The sequence below is a fragment of the Acomys minous genome (genome assembly GCF_964271855.1).
Source record: "Acomys minous genome assembly, chromosome: 13".
Classification (NCBI taxonomy): Eukaryota; Metazoa; Chordata; class Mammalia; order Rodentia; family Muridae; genus Acomys; species Acomys minous.
This window is the reverse complement of record NC_140495.1, coordinates 41,820,255-41,838,369: the sequence shown is the minus strand read 5'-3', so window position 1 is coordinate 41,838,369 and position 18,115 is coordinate 41,820,255. Positions and strand designations below refer to the sequence as shown.

The window sequence follows — 18,115 nt, the reverse complement described above, 5'->3', positions numbered from 1 at the left end:
AGGCTGGCCTCGAACTCACAGAGGCTTGCCTCTTCCTCCTAAGTGCTGGGACTATAGGTGTGCGCCACCATACTTGGCTTGTTTTTTTTTTTTTTTTTTTTTTTTTTTAGTATTATGTATATACACATTATACTTACATATGTACAATATTATACAGTCATATGGAAGATAATTACTTTTGTGTGCGCATGTGTATGTGGAGTCCAGGAGTTGACACCAGCTGTCTTCCGTCCCTCTCTGCCTTGTTGTTTTGAGTGAGGAATCTCTCACTGACCCTGGGCTGATGATGGTTCATGCAGGCTGGCCAGTCAGCAAGCTCCAGCGATTTGCCTGGCCTCACCTCCTGAGTGCTGGATTGCAGGAGCAGGCTGTCAGGCTTGGCTTTTTGGGTGTGGACTCTGGAGATCCGAACTTAGGACCTTGCGCTTGCGCAACAGACACGTATGTGGTTTATTGAGCTATCTCCCCTGCCCTGATAAGCAGTTTCCTTGGAAATTATCTTTCTCTTTTGATTGATTTTTGTAAGTGGGCAAACAAGGCAATGGGTTTCAGTAGGGCGCTTTGATATGCATGTGGCCTTGTAAAGTTTTTCTTCCCTCACTTCCTCCCTCCCCCTCCCCCCTCCCCCCTCCCCCCCCCCCCCCCCGTGCTAACTCTAACACCTAGTGTCCCCCTTTCTTCTTTCATTTCACATATATTCCATCACCCTTTCCTCATAGCAGGATCCTTTGCCCCTTTTTCATGCTCTCCTTTCTAGTTTCATGCCTTACACCCCCTCCCCTCATGCACAAAAAAATTAAAACTGAGGACCTTCAGCTGAGAGAAAACATATGGGATTTGTGGGCCACTCTGGGTCTGACTTCGTGTAACACAGTATTTTTCCAATTCCGTCCCCTTTTCTGCAAGTGCTGTGATTTAATTTCCTTCATGGCTCAGCTGGCCTTCTGTTGTGTACGCATTCCGCCCGTTTTCTTTATTCATTCCTGTGTGGCTGGCCGTCTATGCTGGGCCCACTTCCTGTCGGTTAGGAGTAGCGCAGGAAGAAACACAGATGGGCTGGTTGTTGTTGAGTTTTAGTACACGCTCAAGAGTGGTATCTCTGTGTCATGGGGTAGTGTGTATGTGTGTGTATACAGATACATATATAGGTATGTATACATACGAACACACAGACATATTATTTAGAAACATCTATACTGATTTCCGTGATAGCTGGACCAGTTCACATTTTCGCCAGCACTAAATGAGGTCATTTATATCTAGAAATAAGTATCAGTGTCCCGTGAATTGTGGTATGCATCCCTTCACCTGAGGTCTCTCTCTGGACTGCTTCTACGTGCTGGTCACTGTCTGCAGAGTTAGGCCTCTCTGAGTCATTAGCAGGAGCTAGGAATGAGGTACATTGCCTGAGACCTGGATTTGGGTGGTCCCAGGAGCAGGCTGGCTGTTTACCAAATACTTCTAAATCTCAGCAATCTCTTTGGGTAAAATAGGACTCCGAACCATTCCTATCTCATAAGTGTTGTTTTGGGATTTAAATAATATGTTTATAGTAAGTTTTTTTTGTTTTGTTTTTTTTTGTTTTTCGAGACAGGGTTTCTCTGTGTAGCCTTGGCTGTCCTGGACCTGCTTTGTAGACCAGGCTGGCCTTGAACTCACAGCGATCCATCTGTCTCTGCCTCCTGAGTGCTGGGATTATAGGTGTGTGCCACCACGCCCAGCGTATAGTAAGTTCGTAACGGTAGTACCTGGCAGGCAGAAACTCTACCTAATAATGGTTTTTATTTATTTCCTAAAATGAAAGAAAAAGTAATGTCTCTGACTTTCTTATGAGCACATAGTGTGGCAACTCCTTCACACCTTTTGTATTTTTTAAGGTAAATGAGACCCAGTTTTGTGTTGATATTCCTGCTGTGAGAAACTTCAAAGTTTCCAATACTCAAGATGCTTTGGTGTCTATAGTGGATTACTACGAACCACGTAAGTGGGGTCTGGGGTTCCTCAGACTTTGGAAATCAAGCCAAAGTGACCATCTCACTGGGTTGGTTTTGTGGGGGCAGTTGGCTGGGAGGAGAAGTGTGTGGATGGAGGAGCCGCAGGAGGCAGGCTGTCTGTAGATGAAGACTGCTGACAACATACAAGGCCCACACAGCGTCATTTAGCATAGGAATGTTAAAAAGTGTTAAAAAGTTTCTCATAGTGTTTTAAGCCACAATTCCAAACTTCACAAGAAAAACCCACAGTGTCTAGTTATGTTTGGTTTCCAACGGTTTGCTTCTTTCCAACCCCTCTTCCTGCTCCGCCCCCCTCCATTCTTTCTGACCCCCCCCCCCCCAGATGTGAAGGGGGGCACTCCTCAGGAGTGCAATAATGGCATGGGAGTTAATTCTTCACCAGGAACTCGACAGTTTTGGTAAAACTTGTGCATGACAACTTTTTTGTTGTTGTCAAGAATAACTGAGTGCTTGGGATGATAGCTCGAGCTTCTTCGATTGACTGGTAACACCTTATTATATAAAACAGAAGTGACCTAGCCCACGAGAGGAATCAGCTGGCCTGCCAGACTCCCAAATTACTCATGGGAACTTCAACTCGGAGTAAAGCCGTGTGAGTGTGCAATTGTGGCCAGAGTTTCTAATATTAAAGTCTTATTCTGAATAAGTGGTCATGGTGTTCAGAGACACTGGAACACATAAGAAGGGCCAACATAACTGTGGATCAGATAGTTGCAGGTAATTTCACCTTGAAGTGAGGCGAACCAGCTCACAGTGTTGGTAATGATTGACAGTATTCAAGACGAAGGTACAGCGTCAGGCAGTTCTCTCTCCTAGGACAAAAGCCAGTCTCTCTTGTCCTTTGCTTCCTGCTGCTGTTGATGATGAGGATACACCCGAGGTCTTGTGGGATATTTGGGAAAACAGGTGTAGGACCTTTTCCTGAGGTCTGAAGGCACAGAATAGGGACTAGTGACAGCCTCTTGCCAGCCAAAGTATTATTTACCTAGTTGCAAAATCCCATAACTGATATCCTTTAGGCACATACAAAATATTTTAAACATTTAAGAAACAAAAAGATTCAAGATATATATATATTACATATTAAAATATTCTTTTGTAGAAAATAACTTACAAGGGAACCATGTTACAATGAAATTAAGAAAGAAAAATTAAATCTACTCATTTTTAAGTGTCTGAAAATACATTTGTGATATTGAAAACAATTTTTAGCCATCATGAAAAATGAAAAATACAATTGTATTAAAATCATAAAATGCAATACTTAGTTTTTCAGTGAGCTTTTTATAGTGCGATATGGACCTTTTCTAGTTTAGAAAATAGTATCCATTTTATAAATTGTACCCCAAATTGAGTAGTTATCGGTTAGTATGCATTCAGTGTTTTAAAACACTGAAGGAAAGCTGTCTTAGTCTTGGTGAGCTTATTAGATTGTGATAGGTTATTTATGCAGCGTAAAAATATTAGTTTGTGCTATGAATTTTACCTGGAGTGAACCATGTTTGGTGTATGTCCCTGTCTAACAACGGGCATAGACAACTTCCCATCATCCTTTGGTTCTCTTAGTGAAGCCTGGGTTGGAGACTCTTCCCTGGAGTTCTAATGGAGCAGAAAATGTCATCCCCAAGGAAACTCTCGAGGAGATTAAACGACTCAAGATTTCACATTCTCCTTGCTCCAGTCAGAGATTAAAGTATTGTTTGCAGCTGCAGCCTATTTGCTGCCTTTTAATGCTGGCCAACTGCCTGTAGATAGACTGGGCTGCCCACGTGCTTCTTGGCATTTGTTTAGCATTCCACTTGTTTCTGATTAAAAAAAAAAAAAGGCCGTGTGAAGGCTAGCCGCTCACGATACACGAATCCTTAGCAAAAACCACCGTTTCTCAGCAAAGGAGGCGTGTAACCCGGATGTCTGCCTCTTTACACAGGGAGGCAGGCTGTGAGGAGCTACAACGCCAAGGTGAAGCTGTCGTCATGCGACCTCTGTGGCGACACCAGCTGCCATCCGTGCGTGGATGGGACCACGGGCTCCCTTCGCCAGTCTTCGGGCCTTCTCGCCTGCTGTTTCACTCTCCTGTACTTGGTGCAGCATCGTCGGTTGTGATTTATTTTTGCAAGTCTAAAACTAGTCTTTCCAGAAAGTCAGGTGTGATTGTTTTCTTTCTGCAGCTGATGATTTTTTTTTTTTTTGCCTCCGATGATTTTTGAAAACCAACTGTTTCCCTTTCTTGCGGGGGCGGGGTGGGGGCGGGGGCGGGGGTTCCTGAGGAATGTCTGGAGGCTTGTGCGGGCATGGAGATCAACTCACCTGGTCTGTGTGTGGAGAATGATCAGAGTGATGACACTTGTGTCTCTTTACTTCTATTCTGGAAAAAAAAAAACTTTTTTTTTAGACGCAATTGTTTCCTCCAGAATAAAAATGTTATTTTCCATTATTTCTGTTTTGTAAAAGATGTAAATTGGAGAGGCGGAGTGGGGGGGAGTGGGGGGGCATCTCCTGTGCATCTTGTCCTCTAGCCTTTGCTTTGGTGTCCAGGGAGCAGTAGGATTCTTGTTCTTGTTCTTTCCCGTATTTGGCCTGCCTCTGCTGCCGGCCCATCCCACCGTCCTCGGTGACGCTTTATGAGCAGCACATTGCTTCTTTTTAGAACGTAGATGGTGAAAATGTAAAAGTAAACTGGTCCCTTTCTGCTCGAGATCTGACACGCTCCAGGCTTTATGCTCCCCAATTTTTTTTTATAGAGAGAAACCATGCATTTTTCTGTGTTGTGCTGCTCAGCGGGTGACAAGACAGTGGAAACTGCCTTTAGGGGTGCTGGGGTGCAGTCCCACCCTGCCTTTAGGGGTGCTGGGGTGCTGGGGTGCAGTCCCACCCTGGCTTTGATTCAGGGGTGAGAGCTGGCAAGTCCTGTAACATGCACCTGCATGCCAATTTGGGCTGAAGAGTGTCAGAAGACACTATGAACCCAGGGTACAAAAATAAATAAATAAATAAATAAATAAATAAATAAATAAATAAATAAAATGAAATAAAAATAGTGCCTGTGTCACAGCTGATCTGTCTACCTGGGTCTGGGTAAGAAGCTGAGGTTGAAGGTCTCAGAGAGTCTGGACATAATTCCTGCTCTGAAGAATATAGTGCTGGCCCTGGCTTTTTCCCAGTCTCCATAGGGTCTGGGCATTGGGCTGCCATGTGTCCAATGGGCTGCCATGTGTCCAATGGGCTGCCATGTGTCCAATGGGCTGCCATGTGTCCAATGGGCTGCCATGTGTCCAATGGGCTGCCAGGTGTCCAGTGAAGTCTTGAATCATTAAGATTCATGTATGAGATTAATTTCTGTGTGTGAGTGCTTTAAAGAGAAATTCTTTCCTTACTTCTTCACTCCTTTTCTTCCTTTCCGCTTTTTCTTCTGAGCATACTGAAATAGATTAGGGGTGTAAAAAAGAAAAATAAAGATGTTAAAGAAATCAATTTATGTGGTTTAATTTTGTTCAAGGGGATATGTAAAGATAGTTACATGGACTACGAAAAGTTTGCTTTATAGCATTTTCAGCTATTTAAAGTTATCTACTGATGGAGGGTTAGAAACTGAAGGGATCTCTGTGAGTTCAAGGACAGCCTGGTCTACAGAGTGATGCCAGGACAGCCAGAGGGCTCTGTTCCAATGAGAAACCCTGTCATGAAAAGCCAAAAGAAGAAGAAGAAAAAGAAAGAGAAGGAGGAGGAGGAAGGAGGAGGAGGAGGAGGAGAAAAAGAAGAAGAAGAAGAAGAAGAAGAAGAAGAAGAAAAAGAAGAAGAAGAAGAAGAAAGAAGAAGAAGAAGACGACTCTGCATATGACAGAAAGCGACGATGAAGGAAAAAGAAAGAGGCAGAACAGCGCTTCTGTGCTGACCGCCTCCCCACAATTTGTTATGGTTCTGATAAAGAGAGGAAGGACCAGTCAGAGGTTCCCAGCGAGTGAGATGCTCTCTTGACCACAGTGTTCCATTGCACTCCACGTGCACACTGCTTTCCAAAACACTCGGATGGCAGCATCTGCGGGTTAGCATTTTAGATCTAAGATGAGGAGAGTTGTGCTCATGTAGACACAAGTACACAACTTTCCCTCAGAGGTTGTTACTCACACAGGCAATATAACAGCCAGCACATGGGAGTTTTCAGAATTTGTAGGTGTAACTCTGCATCCTATTCTGTTGTGCCTAAGTTTATTTATTTTTTTATTTTTAAAATCATGCTTACACTGTACTTTTACTGATGTAAATATAGTTATATTTTTTTCCTGGCCAATGTATCATCAGTTATTTTTATTTTGAAACATTTCAACATTTTTATTTGACATTTCTGACTGTTCTATGACATTAAGAAAATGGTGCTATGATTGTTTTTGTTATTATTGTTTTTAAAAAAGGCCAGCTTTTCTCCTTTGCTAGCATATACTCTGGGGTTCTTTGTAACAACTTTCCTTTTTTTTTTGATTTGCTTTGTTGAACTGCTGGTGCTCATATAAAGTTAAGTTGCAAATTCTGCTTTAAGATTTTTCAACTTAAGGATGATAGCTATTCTGAGTCTTTTAAGAGAGGGTACAGTGGCTCAAGGTACCATTGCATTTGCTTGAGGCAGCATTGTCACATAACAACTTTAGGGTACTCACAGCAACTGGCGTCACTCTTGGATAAGTCTCAGAACATTCTACATTCTCCTCGGCAGAACACGTTGCTCATTGCCTTTTATTTTACAAGTCCAGTAAAGTGTAGTGCTTCTAAGAACTTAAACTTTTCCTGTCATCTATGCCAGTTATGCTCACACTCGCATTAAACACCTCAGTTGTGTTGGGAGCGGCGTGAGCTGCAGCCTGAAGTCAGCATTTTGAACAGAAGATCTCTGTACGGCTTCAGGAAACGAAGCAGTGGGTGCAGCATCTTGTTAAGCACGGGATGGTGAGGATAAGCTTGTTTAGCATCTTTCCTAACCAATGAGTTCTGTTTCACATGCCTTGTCCAAAGTCAGTGCCACGCTGTCTTATGCCATGAAGCATCTGGCCACGGTCATCTCAGTTAAAAAAGAAGGATGCGGAGACCTGGTGGCACTCAGAGGAAGGACAGCAGGCTACCAAGAAGAGACTTGATACCCTATGAGCATATACAGGGGGAGGAGGTCCCCCTCAGTCACAGTCATAGGGGTGGGGAGTAAGGGGAAAATGGGAGGGAGGGAGGAATGGGAGGATACAAGGGATGGGAAAACAATTGAGATGTAATATGAATAAATTAATAAGATATATTAAAAAAAAAGAGTGCTAGAAGAACTCTGAGTCTCTTACTTCATGGCACTTATACATGGGCACGTGCTTGTTTGTATTGGAGGTGATGTTTATGTTTTCCCATCTCATGCTCCCATGATGCTGAGATTTACAATAGTCTACTCGGTTTGAAATCATTAGTCTTTGGTAGGGTAATGGTAAGTTATTGATCGTCAGTTCCAAGGACCTGGAGTTAACAAAGGGACATGCCTCTGGGTGGGTCTGTGAAGGCATTTCCGGGAATGATTAATGAGGAAGTCCTCCGTAGAGTGGGCAGCCCTTCCCAACGTGGGGCCCGGATCTAAAGTGGTCCAAGGAAAGAGTGCTGCGTGCCTGTTTTCACTTCTTGCTGACTGGGTGTGTTTATCCCAGTTCTGCTGCGGCCACAGTTGCAGATACCAGACGAAGGTGGACCAAAGACCAACAACTCTCCAGAAATCTATTAGGGTAGCAATATATCAGATCGGGATTTTGGGAGATGCAGATATGTGAACTGAGAACACTATTTGGTTCTCGGCATCTCCAGCATAGCCAGACACTATTGTGAAAGCCAGGCTTAAAACCTCCTTTATAACAGGGATAGCTTATATCAGTTCTGTTCCTCCAGAGAACCCTGCCTCCCAGAGTGCTGGGATTACAGGTGTTTACCACCACGCCTGGCTTAACATTATTCTAATTTTTTTTTTAAAAAAAGAAATGACACTTTATTTATTCATCCAAGTAACAAATTTTAGATGGAATATGTTATTGTTAATTGTACTCAAGTACATACTCCACAGGAAATCATAATTTAGCCATAAAACATAAATCCTTGAAATCTTGAGAAAAAGCCAGGATTATAGACTTGGGGGATTACAGAGAAGAGCAGGTTCTACGTCATATGGCTGTGTGGGAAGCCCTCGCACATACTAGGTAAGGAATTTACAGTATGACTGTTTTCGGGTCATCCATACTTTTGTCAGGAATCCCTTACCTATGCTTTGCAAGTAAGCCCAATAAAGCCATTGTTTTCCTAAGTGAACCTTGAGAAAAATCAAACTTTGGTTTGTCTTGGGCACCTTCTGAGGAAGGGATCAACATTGCTCAGTGGCCCCAACCAGGGAACAATTGGTTTTCACAACAAATGGGAAATTTATTTGTTAATGTTATTGTGTCTCACGGTATTAACAAGGACAACAAACCAGCAACTAAAACAAAATGCTAAAAGAATGTTAACATTTAAATTGTTTTAATAAAAAGGATTTGTGTGTAAAGATTGAAATGGCTGCATGTTTCCAGAATGGGGGAAAAAAATCTAAAAAGCTTATGTAGGTTATAGGATGAGACTTAGAGATGATGTACATGGTGTTAAAATTCCTAAAGTCAAAGTCCAACAATTACAAGGACTGGCTCATATGTATGTCTAATCAAAATTTTAGAAGTATCTGTGATTTAAAATTTCATACAATAATAAAAAATATCAAACTTGTATAATTGATATTATAGGTTTTCAATAACCATTCTTAGAGGTCTATACTGTTGGGAACAGAGGAATTAAAAGGGACAATATTTTCCTACTTGTCCTCGAATGTCATCTAAGTCTCAGAGGACTTTGGGATATTTCTCAATTGTCCTGTAACTGTAGTGTTATCATCTGCTGTCTTGTTCAGGGAAAACATGGAACACACACCTGGTGAACTCTAATCAACGTCCAGTCTACAACGAGGAGGAGGATCAACAATGAGAAAAGCTATTTCCTCTGCACTTCCAAGTAAAGCAGCAGCCAACCAAGGACTTCTCACAGTGAGGGTAAAAGAAAGGCTAGGGGAGCCAGAGGTTCCTCCCAAGCTCAAGCGACCCCTGAGGACCAGATCCTCAACTGGCCTTCACAGCTAAATGATTAGTGCTGACCCCCTGCATGATTTAAAAGAACCAACAAAAAGAGTAGCCAGGAGTAAAATGATTTGTACATTTCTTTGACATTTGGATGAACTATACTCCACAGACATAACTATTTCTCACTAATGATGCTCTTCTTTTTTTTTTTTAAAGCTTTTTATTTTATTTTATGTTTTTCCTTTTTTAAAAATTTTATTTTATTAATTTATTCATATTACATCTCAATGGCTATCCCCTCCCTTGTATCATCCCATTCCTCCCTCCCTCCCATTTTCCCCTTACTCCCCTCCCCTATGACTGTGACTGAGGGGGACTTCCTCCCCCTGTATATGCTCATAGGGTATCAAGTCTCTTCTTGGTAGCCTGCTATCCTTCCTCTGAGTGCCACCAGGTCTCCCTATTCAGGGGACGTGGGCAAATATGAGGCAAATATGAGTGTGAAAGTCATACCCCACTCTCCACTCAACTGTGGAGAATGTCCTGTTCATTGGATAGATTTGGGTAGGGGTTTGAAGTTTATGGCCTGTATTGTCCTTGGCTGGTGCATGATGCTCTTCTTAAAATAAATTATATACTCCTAGTTCAGGAAAAAACTACAACTGACCAATCTCTTCTAGTTAAATTGTAATCTTCCACCCTGCATCCCTAGGATACCCCTTTATGGCACAACCTATGAGTTATCTAGTAACCTGCTTTGACCTCATGCCATGTCTCCCCTAATACTTGGGATGAGGACTTGTATCTGGCCATGCTCTCACCTAACAGATACCCCACCCCTATGCTGATCTCTATCCCAGTAAAAGGACAGGACCACCCACAGCATTTTCTTCTTACTGGCTCTGGGGAGCCTCATGATAAGGGGTGTCATGCTAGACATATCTTTCCATCAATTAGCTTTTTCATCTCATCAGCTCTTGGCCTTTAAGATCAACTCCACTTTTTGACTGCTGTGGCGCTTCAAAACAAGAGGCCTAGATGTCCAGATTGCTGCCCACAGCAGAACTCCTGCCCTTGAGGAACAGAGTTGTTTCTACTCCACAGAAGATCAATACTGCCTCAAGATTGGACCCAGATACTTAGAGACCAGAGAATTCAACAGTGAGTCCTCTCCTCTGATTGGCTCTTTGCTCCCTCCCATCCTAGTATCTCTTTTCCTCCTTCCCTTCCTCCCTCCCTCCCTCCCTCCCTTCCTCCCTCCCTCCAACCCTCCCTCTCTTCCTGTCTCTCTCTCTCCCTTTTTCCCTCCCTTCCTCCCTCCCTCCATCCCTCCCTCCCTCCCTCCCTCTCTTCCTGTCTCTCTCTCCCTTTTTCCCTTCCTCCCTCCCTCTCTCTCTCCCTCCCTCCCTCCCTCTCTTCCTGTCTCTCTCTCTCCTTTTTCCCTTCCTCCCATCCTTCCTCCTTATCCTTACACTTATGTTTTACCTTATTCTTAAACTTTTCACAAAAACTCTTTTTGTATTGTTTCCTATCATCACTTGGTCTATCACACAAGACAAAATAAAAACAATATTAAGAATCACTCCAGGCCCCCAAACCCTAAGATGATACCCCCTCCACCAGCCAGAAGCAGTCAGAAGAAAATAAGACCCCTGTCCTTTATAGATAAAGAGTCTGGAACCAGTAATCCCCCAGACTCTAAAGCCGAGGTCCTAAAGCTGAGCTCAAAGTTTCAGAAAGCCAGAAGAAAACAGATGACTCTGACTCCAGACACCTGGTGGTTACAAAAAGAGACAACAGACTATAACAGGCATGACAGAGGGCAAGAGATCACAAAGAAAGGAGCTGCCAGCCATTAGGATCTGAGAACAATGTCACTGTCACACTCTCTAAGGCATATTTTACGGGATGCCAGCAGGTGTCATGAGAAGCAGCCAGGTCTCTCTATTAATGACCATGTTTAGCCAACTGCACATATTGTCATTGGCATAGGACTTAGTGAGGAGATGCTAATGTATATCTCAGAATTAAGATGTAGAAATGATGTTCTATTCCTCCCACACCTTATGGTTGCCACATATATTCGATTTTCTTCAGAGTTTCTCTCTGGGAGTTTTCCAATGACATTGTTTTGGTAAACTTACTTTAAGCTAATACACAGCCTTAAAGCAAACCAATGATATGGAACCTTACAAAAGCAAAATGTATTTATTAAGTTTAAAAGTTTATAGTACGCAAAAAAAAAAAAAAAAAGCAACAGAATTACTGATTGCATGAAAACATGCTGCCACTAGGGGGCAGAGGAGGGGTAAGGAAAGAAAGCAAAACCCCAGTTCAAATTCCAAAACCAAATTCCTGTTGTGAACTAAAGATAAAATGAAATCTGAAGTTCTCCCCACCCTCTTATTTCTGTGCAAACAGATATCCTGGTTATTAAAAGCCTGCTTACTCAGACTACCACACACTTTTTAGGATACATCCTTATCTTTGGCATGTAACTTATGCATACTAATTTGTTATTCTTAGAGGAAAAATGCTGCCGGAATGAGTGTGTGTGCGTGTGGGTGCCTTTGATTTCATAAAAATAAATCCTGGTGTTTAAAACCCCGATGATAGTTAACCTTTGGACAGTCTGGAAAGAGATATGATTGCCAAATTCCGCTATCATTCTTTTAGCCTGTTTTGATTAGGGAATAAGTTACGGCAAGTAAAGTTTGACCCAGAATTTGTGGAATTTTAATCCTCTAATGGAATCAAAGCGTCTGGATTCATCACCTGACAAATATTTATTGCCGCCTTTTTCTACTTACTTTTGCCTTGTGCCTTATTCTTGCCCCTTCCCTTTTCCTTTCATAACCACTGCTAGAGAAAGAATAAACTCGAAAAAATAGGTGTTTGTGGGTGGCAGTTTGGTCGCTGTCAGTTTTCCCAAGGTCCGTCTTTATTATAGGTCACTGGCTGCACACATGCATTAATTCATTTTGAACTAGTTTATCTGTGTAGGAAAACCCCTTTCACTCTGGAGGCTTGCCTAAGTTCCCTGAGAGGAAAGGGCGTTGTTGGGTTGGACACTGTATGGAAGGGAACTCTTCTCCACAGCCCTCTCTACTTCCTTCAAGCAAATGCTTGTTATAGGATTTTCCTGGTGGGAGACAGAAGGTGTATCCCCGAAAAGGGAAATTCACTTTTGTAGTCCTGTTTCAAAAAGTTGTGGGTCCTCAGGAAACCAGATGTCAGGAGATGAACAAGGCAGCTTGCCTTTCTCTGGGCATACGCCTGTGCTGCCAGGTGTGTGTGTGTGTGTGTGTGTGTGTGTGTGTGTGTGTGTATGTGTGTGCATTTCTGTAACAAAACATCCGTGAGAACTTAGGAGAGGAGGGGTTTATTTTGGCTCATGGTCTTAGAGCTTGGTTCAACATCTCCATGCCTATGGCGAGGCAGCGAATGATGGAAGGAACTGCTCTAGTGAATTCCCATGGAGAAACAGAAAGGGGCCAGGGCAAGAAATATCTCCAGAAGAAATGTTTCCAATGATTGGGTCCTCCACCCAGGCCCCTTTCCCTAAGATTTCTAGAACTTTCCAAAATAACATCACCATCCAAAGACCAAACCTTCAGTACATGAGCCTGTGTGGGATGTTTCACTTTCAAATCAGGAATTAGAGGCTCTTATATTGATTGCTTATCTGCACTGTGTCCAGCATTGTTCTAAGCTTTTCACATATTTTATGATATGTTACCCACTCATAAACGCTTATAGAGAAAGTGAATGTACTGGCTAGTTTTGGAAGAGAAAACGTCAATTGAGAGAATGCTGTGACCAGATTGGCCTGTGGACAAGCCTATGGTATATTTTCTTTTTTAAAAAAGATTATATATATATGTATATATATATTTATTTATTTATGTATGTATATATCACTCTGCATGCATGTACACCTGCAGGCCAGAAGAGGGTGCCAGATCTCATAATAGATGGTTGTGAGCCACCATGTGGTTGCTAGGAATTGAACTCAAGACCTTTGGAAGGGCAGTCAGTGCCTTTAACCTCTGAGCCATCTCTCCAGCCTTGGTATATTTTCTTAATCAGTGATGGATATGGAAAGACCCAGTCCACTATGGGTGGTGCCACCCCTGGGGAGGTGGTCTTAGATGGTGTAAGAAAGCCGGCTGACTAAGCTAGTAAGCAGCACTCCTCCGTGGCCTCTGTATCAGTTCCTGCTTCAGGTTCCTGCCTTGACTTCTTTCATTGATTGAAGGTGATGTAAACCCTTTCCTCCCTAAGTTGTTTATGATCATGGGTATATTGTTCCCAGCAGCAGACACCCTAAGACAATGATTTATCAGAGACAAAGGTGCTGAGGGGGTAAGGTTAAATATGTACCAGATGATCGCAAGTGGAAAGCTCTGGCTCACTCCTAGCAGCCTGGATCCTGACAGCATCCTGCTCAGCTTCCTCTGCCGTCCATGAGCTCAGTGACTACATGGTGGCACACGCCTTTAATCCCAGCACTTGGGAGGCAGAGGTAGGCGGATCGCTGTGAGTTCGAGGCCAGCCTGGTCTACAAAGTGAGTCCAGGACGGCCAAGGCTACACAGAGAGACCCTGTCTCGAAAAACAAACAAAAACAAACAAACAAATACTCTTGCAGTTTAGCCACAGTCCCTCAGCTTCTAGTGTGCCTATGTGCCTGCAAAGGGTCTATTTGGTGTGGGGAAGGCAGAGTGAACACTGGAGTTGGATGGTAGAGGTCACCCCAATGCTGCCTCAGCGATAGTGCAACCTGGGATGCTGTCCGCCTGTTTCCAACTCAACATCAATTTCAAATGATAAAGCTTATGTCTACTGGATTATTATTAGCTCTTAACTAATTTGTATTTATTACCTCTTGTCTTTTTCAGTGACAGACTGAGGACAACTATTCTCCCCATCCTAGGGATGAGTTCAAAGCTAGTATCTTGTTTCCCAGTATTATAGAACTTCTTAAGAGGAAGAAGTGAGATTTGAACCCAGCACCAGGGTCCACACTCTTCATTAGCCTTGTACCAGTATCCTAGTTTTCTGGCTTGCAATTGAGAGCAAACATCTTTTCAACCGGGCAGTCTTACTGTCAGCCGGGGCATGGCGCAGATTTGACCTCTGTGTTCTCGAGTTTTGCTTTGCTGATTCTTGAACCATCTGTGGACCGTTCTTTCCTATTCAGCTTTTCTCATCTGGCTTTGATTTGCTCCAACTCCTTTCTCTGTGTGATTTGCGTTACTTTAGTTTCTTATTTTATGTGGAAACCTTTTTGTAGTTAGTTTAATAATACACATTTTTGTCACGTTGAAGTACTACACTTACATGATGGTAAAGACATTTATATATCACAGCGACTGGTATTTTTAGTAAAGACTAAACATAATGCTACACGTAATTTTAGGCTACAAAATTTTAACCCTTGTTATAGGAATCGTTCAATTGTCCTTATGAGTTATTGTTATTATTATTATTATTGTTTTAAATTTATTTTAAAAATTTATTCATTTTACATCCCAATTGTAGCCCCCTCTCTTGCCTCCTCCCTTCCCCCTCCCCCCTTCTGCCACTCCCCCTAGTCCTCAGAAAAGGGGGGCCCTCCTCTCCTCATATCTGACTCTAGCCTATCAAGTCTCATCAGGACTGCCTGCATCTTTTTCCTCTGTGGCCTGGCGCAGTGATCAGCAAGTGGGCAACAGAGTTTATGTCAGAAATAGCCCATGCTTCCATTATTATGGGACCCACACGGAGACTGAGCTGCCTTTCCACTGCATCTGAGCAGAGGCTCTTGGTCCTCTCCACGCATGGTCCTTGGTTGGTGCATCAGCCCTTATGAGTTATTGTCAAACCCCAAGATTCTCTAAAACTTGCTTTCTGATGTCACCTTTTTATATACGATAAGTAATTACATAATTTAATATAGTAAGGGCAAGTTTTTGTCTTAGATATTTGAATTTAATGGCAAAGATAAAGTACAATATTAAAAAAAAAATCTGTGAGAATGCAGAGAAGGTCATTAGGAAGGACGAGGCACCAGCTGAAGAGTCAAATGTTTTGTTAGGAGTTTCCGGAGAAAGAGGTGGGGATTTTGGTGAAAGGGGTTTAGGACAGAAATAATTCTTTCTCTTACAGATCCTTGTGTTCATGACATGTGTGCATTGACCAGTGAACTGGGAGGGTGTGAGAACCTTGGAGAAAGTGGTTGGTGGCCAGTGATAAGGTGTTTTAAACGTGTGCAGAAGTGCAATGCACATGCAGTGGTCATTGGGACAGTGGCCGAGCCACTTGTTGGCTGCCATTTGCTGGTCATGTCTCATCTCCTGCCCCTGTCCTTATCATGCAATGACATTGTCTTGTCATAGAAACATCAGCATCTTTCATTCCCATCGGCAGTGGCCAGACCTAAGGGTTTAGATTGGTTCATGTCATTGCCGGCACTTCTTTTTCTCTGTGTTACCACAATAGCCATCCACCAGGGTTTACAGTCTACACTGTGTTTTTGATTGGCATTCTTTTTCTTGATGCTGTTTTAAGAGACATGGTTTCTCTGTGCAGCCCTGGCTGTTTCTGGAATCTAGCTCTACAGACCAGGCTTGCCTCAAACTCAGAGATCCACCTGCCTCTGTCTCCTGAGTGCTGGGATTAACAGTGTCCTTCGCCACGCCTGGCTTGATTGTATTTCCTGAGAAGTGGCATTCAGTTAGTAAGCCTATGGCTGCTGACCATTTGTATACTGTCTTCAGAGAAATAGTTATGTAAATACTGCATTTTTATCCCTCTGCTGAGTTATCAGAATTATATTAATATGTTCTAGATTATTAATATCTTATGAGATACATAATACATATTTTAATGCAGTTTTTATATTGTTGATTGTAGTTTTTTTTGTTGTTTTGTACATGTGTAGTGAGTGTATGCATTCTACATACTTACACAGCAAACTCTCTTAACCACTGGGCCATTTTTTCAAGCCTGATTGTAACCTTTAATGTATAAAATCAACACATTATGTGTATATTATATTTTGTTGCTTATACCTTTTGTGTCATATTCAATAAATTATTACAAAACTGCATATAATAAAGGTTTCCTCATTTTTCTTCTAAACTTTTAACTCTTAGATTTAGGTCTTTGATCGATTTAAATTTTTCTTTCATGACATAAAGTAAGGACTGACTTTGATTCCTATGCAGGTACATACTACTTTTATCAAAGTCTGTGAAACATCACCCCTTTCCCATTGAATGGTATTGAATAATGTAAAAAAAACTTGATCATATGTTTGTGAATTTATTTTTGGGCTTACCAGCTTATTACCTGGGTCTATGTGTCTGTCTTAATGGCAGCACTATACTTTAAAAATTACTATGCTTTTTTAATTTTGAGACTATAACTTAATTACAATACTTCTCTCTTCCTTTTCCTATCTTTAAACCATATACCCCTTTCTGCTCTCCTACAAATTCATGCCTCTTTTTCACTAATTGTTATTGCATTTATATGTATATTAAATATATACATATTATATATCTAAACATGATCTGTTTATTCCAAATAATGTTATTATATGTATATTTTCAGGGCTGAGCATTTGGTGCTCAGTCTGATGTACTCATTCCTGGGAAGACACTTCTCTCCCCACCATCTTTCCTCAGTTTCCAGGAGTTCTTTGTGTAGGGTTGAAGTCCCATGAGATTTTCCTCTTTGTAGAAATGCCAAAAATACAGGAAGCGTGAGAATTTCAAATGCACTTTTCTGTTCACATTTATTTTGGCTATTAAGGATTCCCCAAGCACCTATATGACTTTTTTTTAAAATTTGGGATATTTATTTATTTATTAAATTTTTTTATTATTATTAATTTATTCTTATTCCATCGCGTCTATATGACTTTTGGGATAGATTTTTCTATTTATGTGAAAGAAATCATTAGGTTTTGATGAGGACTGTCCTGCTTCATGAAAATATTTTCTTTTGTCATTTGTTTTTCTAGTCTGTTCCTTGTTCCCCATTCTCTTCCTCTTCTTCCTCTTTATCTTTCACCACACATACACAACACACATATACACACATACACAACACACATATACACACATACACAACACACATATACACACATACACAACACACATATACACACATACACAACACACATATACACACATACACAACACACATACATGCCACACATATATTCATACATATATCCATATGCAATATACACACATACGCACATACTTTCTGGTAATATTTAGGTGAGATCTATCCAATTCCTCCTCTTTTGTTTATTTTTCACTCATTCTGGAATGAGTAGAAGACCTGTACCAGACTTTACAAGAAGTTCACAATGAAGAAGTGATTACAAAAAATTCTAGTCAAACGGAACATTTTCATTCTAAGTAAAGTTTATTATAATACTAAAGTTCCTTATAATAATTCCAGATACCAGAAAAATGCAGGAAGTCCTTCGCTCTTTAAAAAGTAACTTATCCACACTGTCAACGCACACATTCTGGTCCTGGTATCATGAAGGTAGAGCTTTGCAAATGAATGTGGAGAATGCAGTTGCCTAGAAACCGAGCATTCTGGGAACAACAAAAGAGTGCTGATGCAGCAAATGGTAGAATGGCAACTGGATGAGGGGCACAGGAAGTAGAGTCGTTTAAGATTTAGTCTGCGGAGTTACTGCCTCTTTGGGAATTGATAAACAAGAGAGCTGTATTTCTAAAGAAGATGGAGCCATTTAATACAAGATTCCGAATCAACAACAACCTGGCTCATGTCAATGTGAAAAAAAAAAGAGAGGTGATTATGTGAGGTCATGGGTGAATAATCTGCTCCACTTAGAATAACAGCTTTTCTCTTTGTCTCAATATTTTTTTTACGAATTATTTACTTTTACTCTTATGTGTGTGGGTGTATTGTCTGCATGTGTCTATGCACCATGTACATGGCCCTTGTGAAACTCATT

At 41.6% G+C, this 18,115-nt stretch overlaps 1 protein-coding gene across 3 annotated transcripts in view; it reads left to right on the top strand.

Annotated features, from left to right (window-relative positions):
- The window catches only part of CD109 (CD109 molecule), a 112,300-nt gene extending 107,282 nt beyond the window's left edge, over window positions 1–5,018 (top strand). For all 3 annotated transcript variants that reach the window (XM_084752387.1, XM_084752386.1, XM_084752385.1), the window contains 2 exons: window positions 1,878–1,980; window positions 3,943–5,018. In XM_084752387.1, the coding sequence (XP_084608513.1) occupies window positions 1,878–1,980; window positions 3,943–4,118 (279 nt within the window). In that variant the 3' untranslated portion in view covers window positions 4,119–5,018. The remainder of the gene's footprint in view (window positions 1–1,877; window positions 1,981–3,942) is intronic.
- The last annotated feature ends 13,097 nt before the right edge of the window (window positions 5,019–18,115 follow it).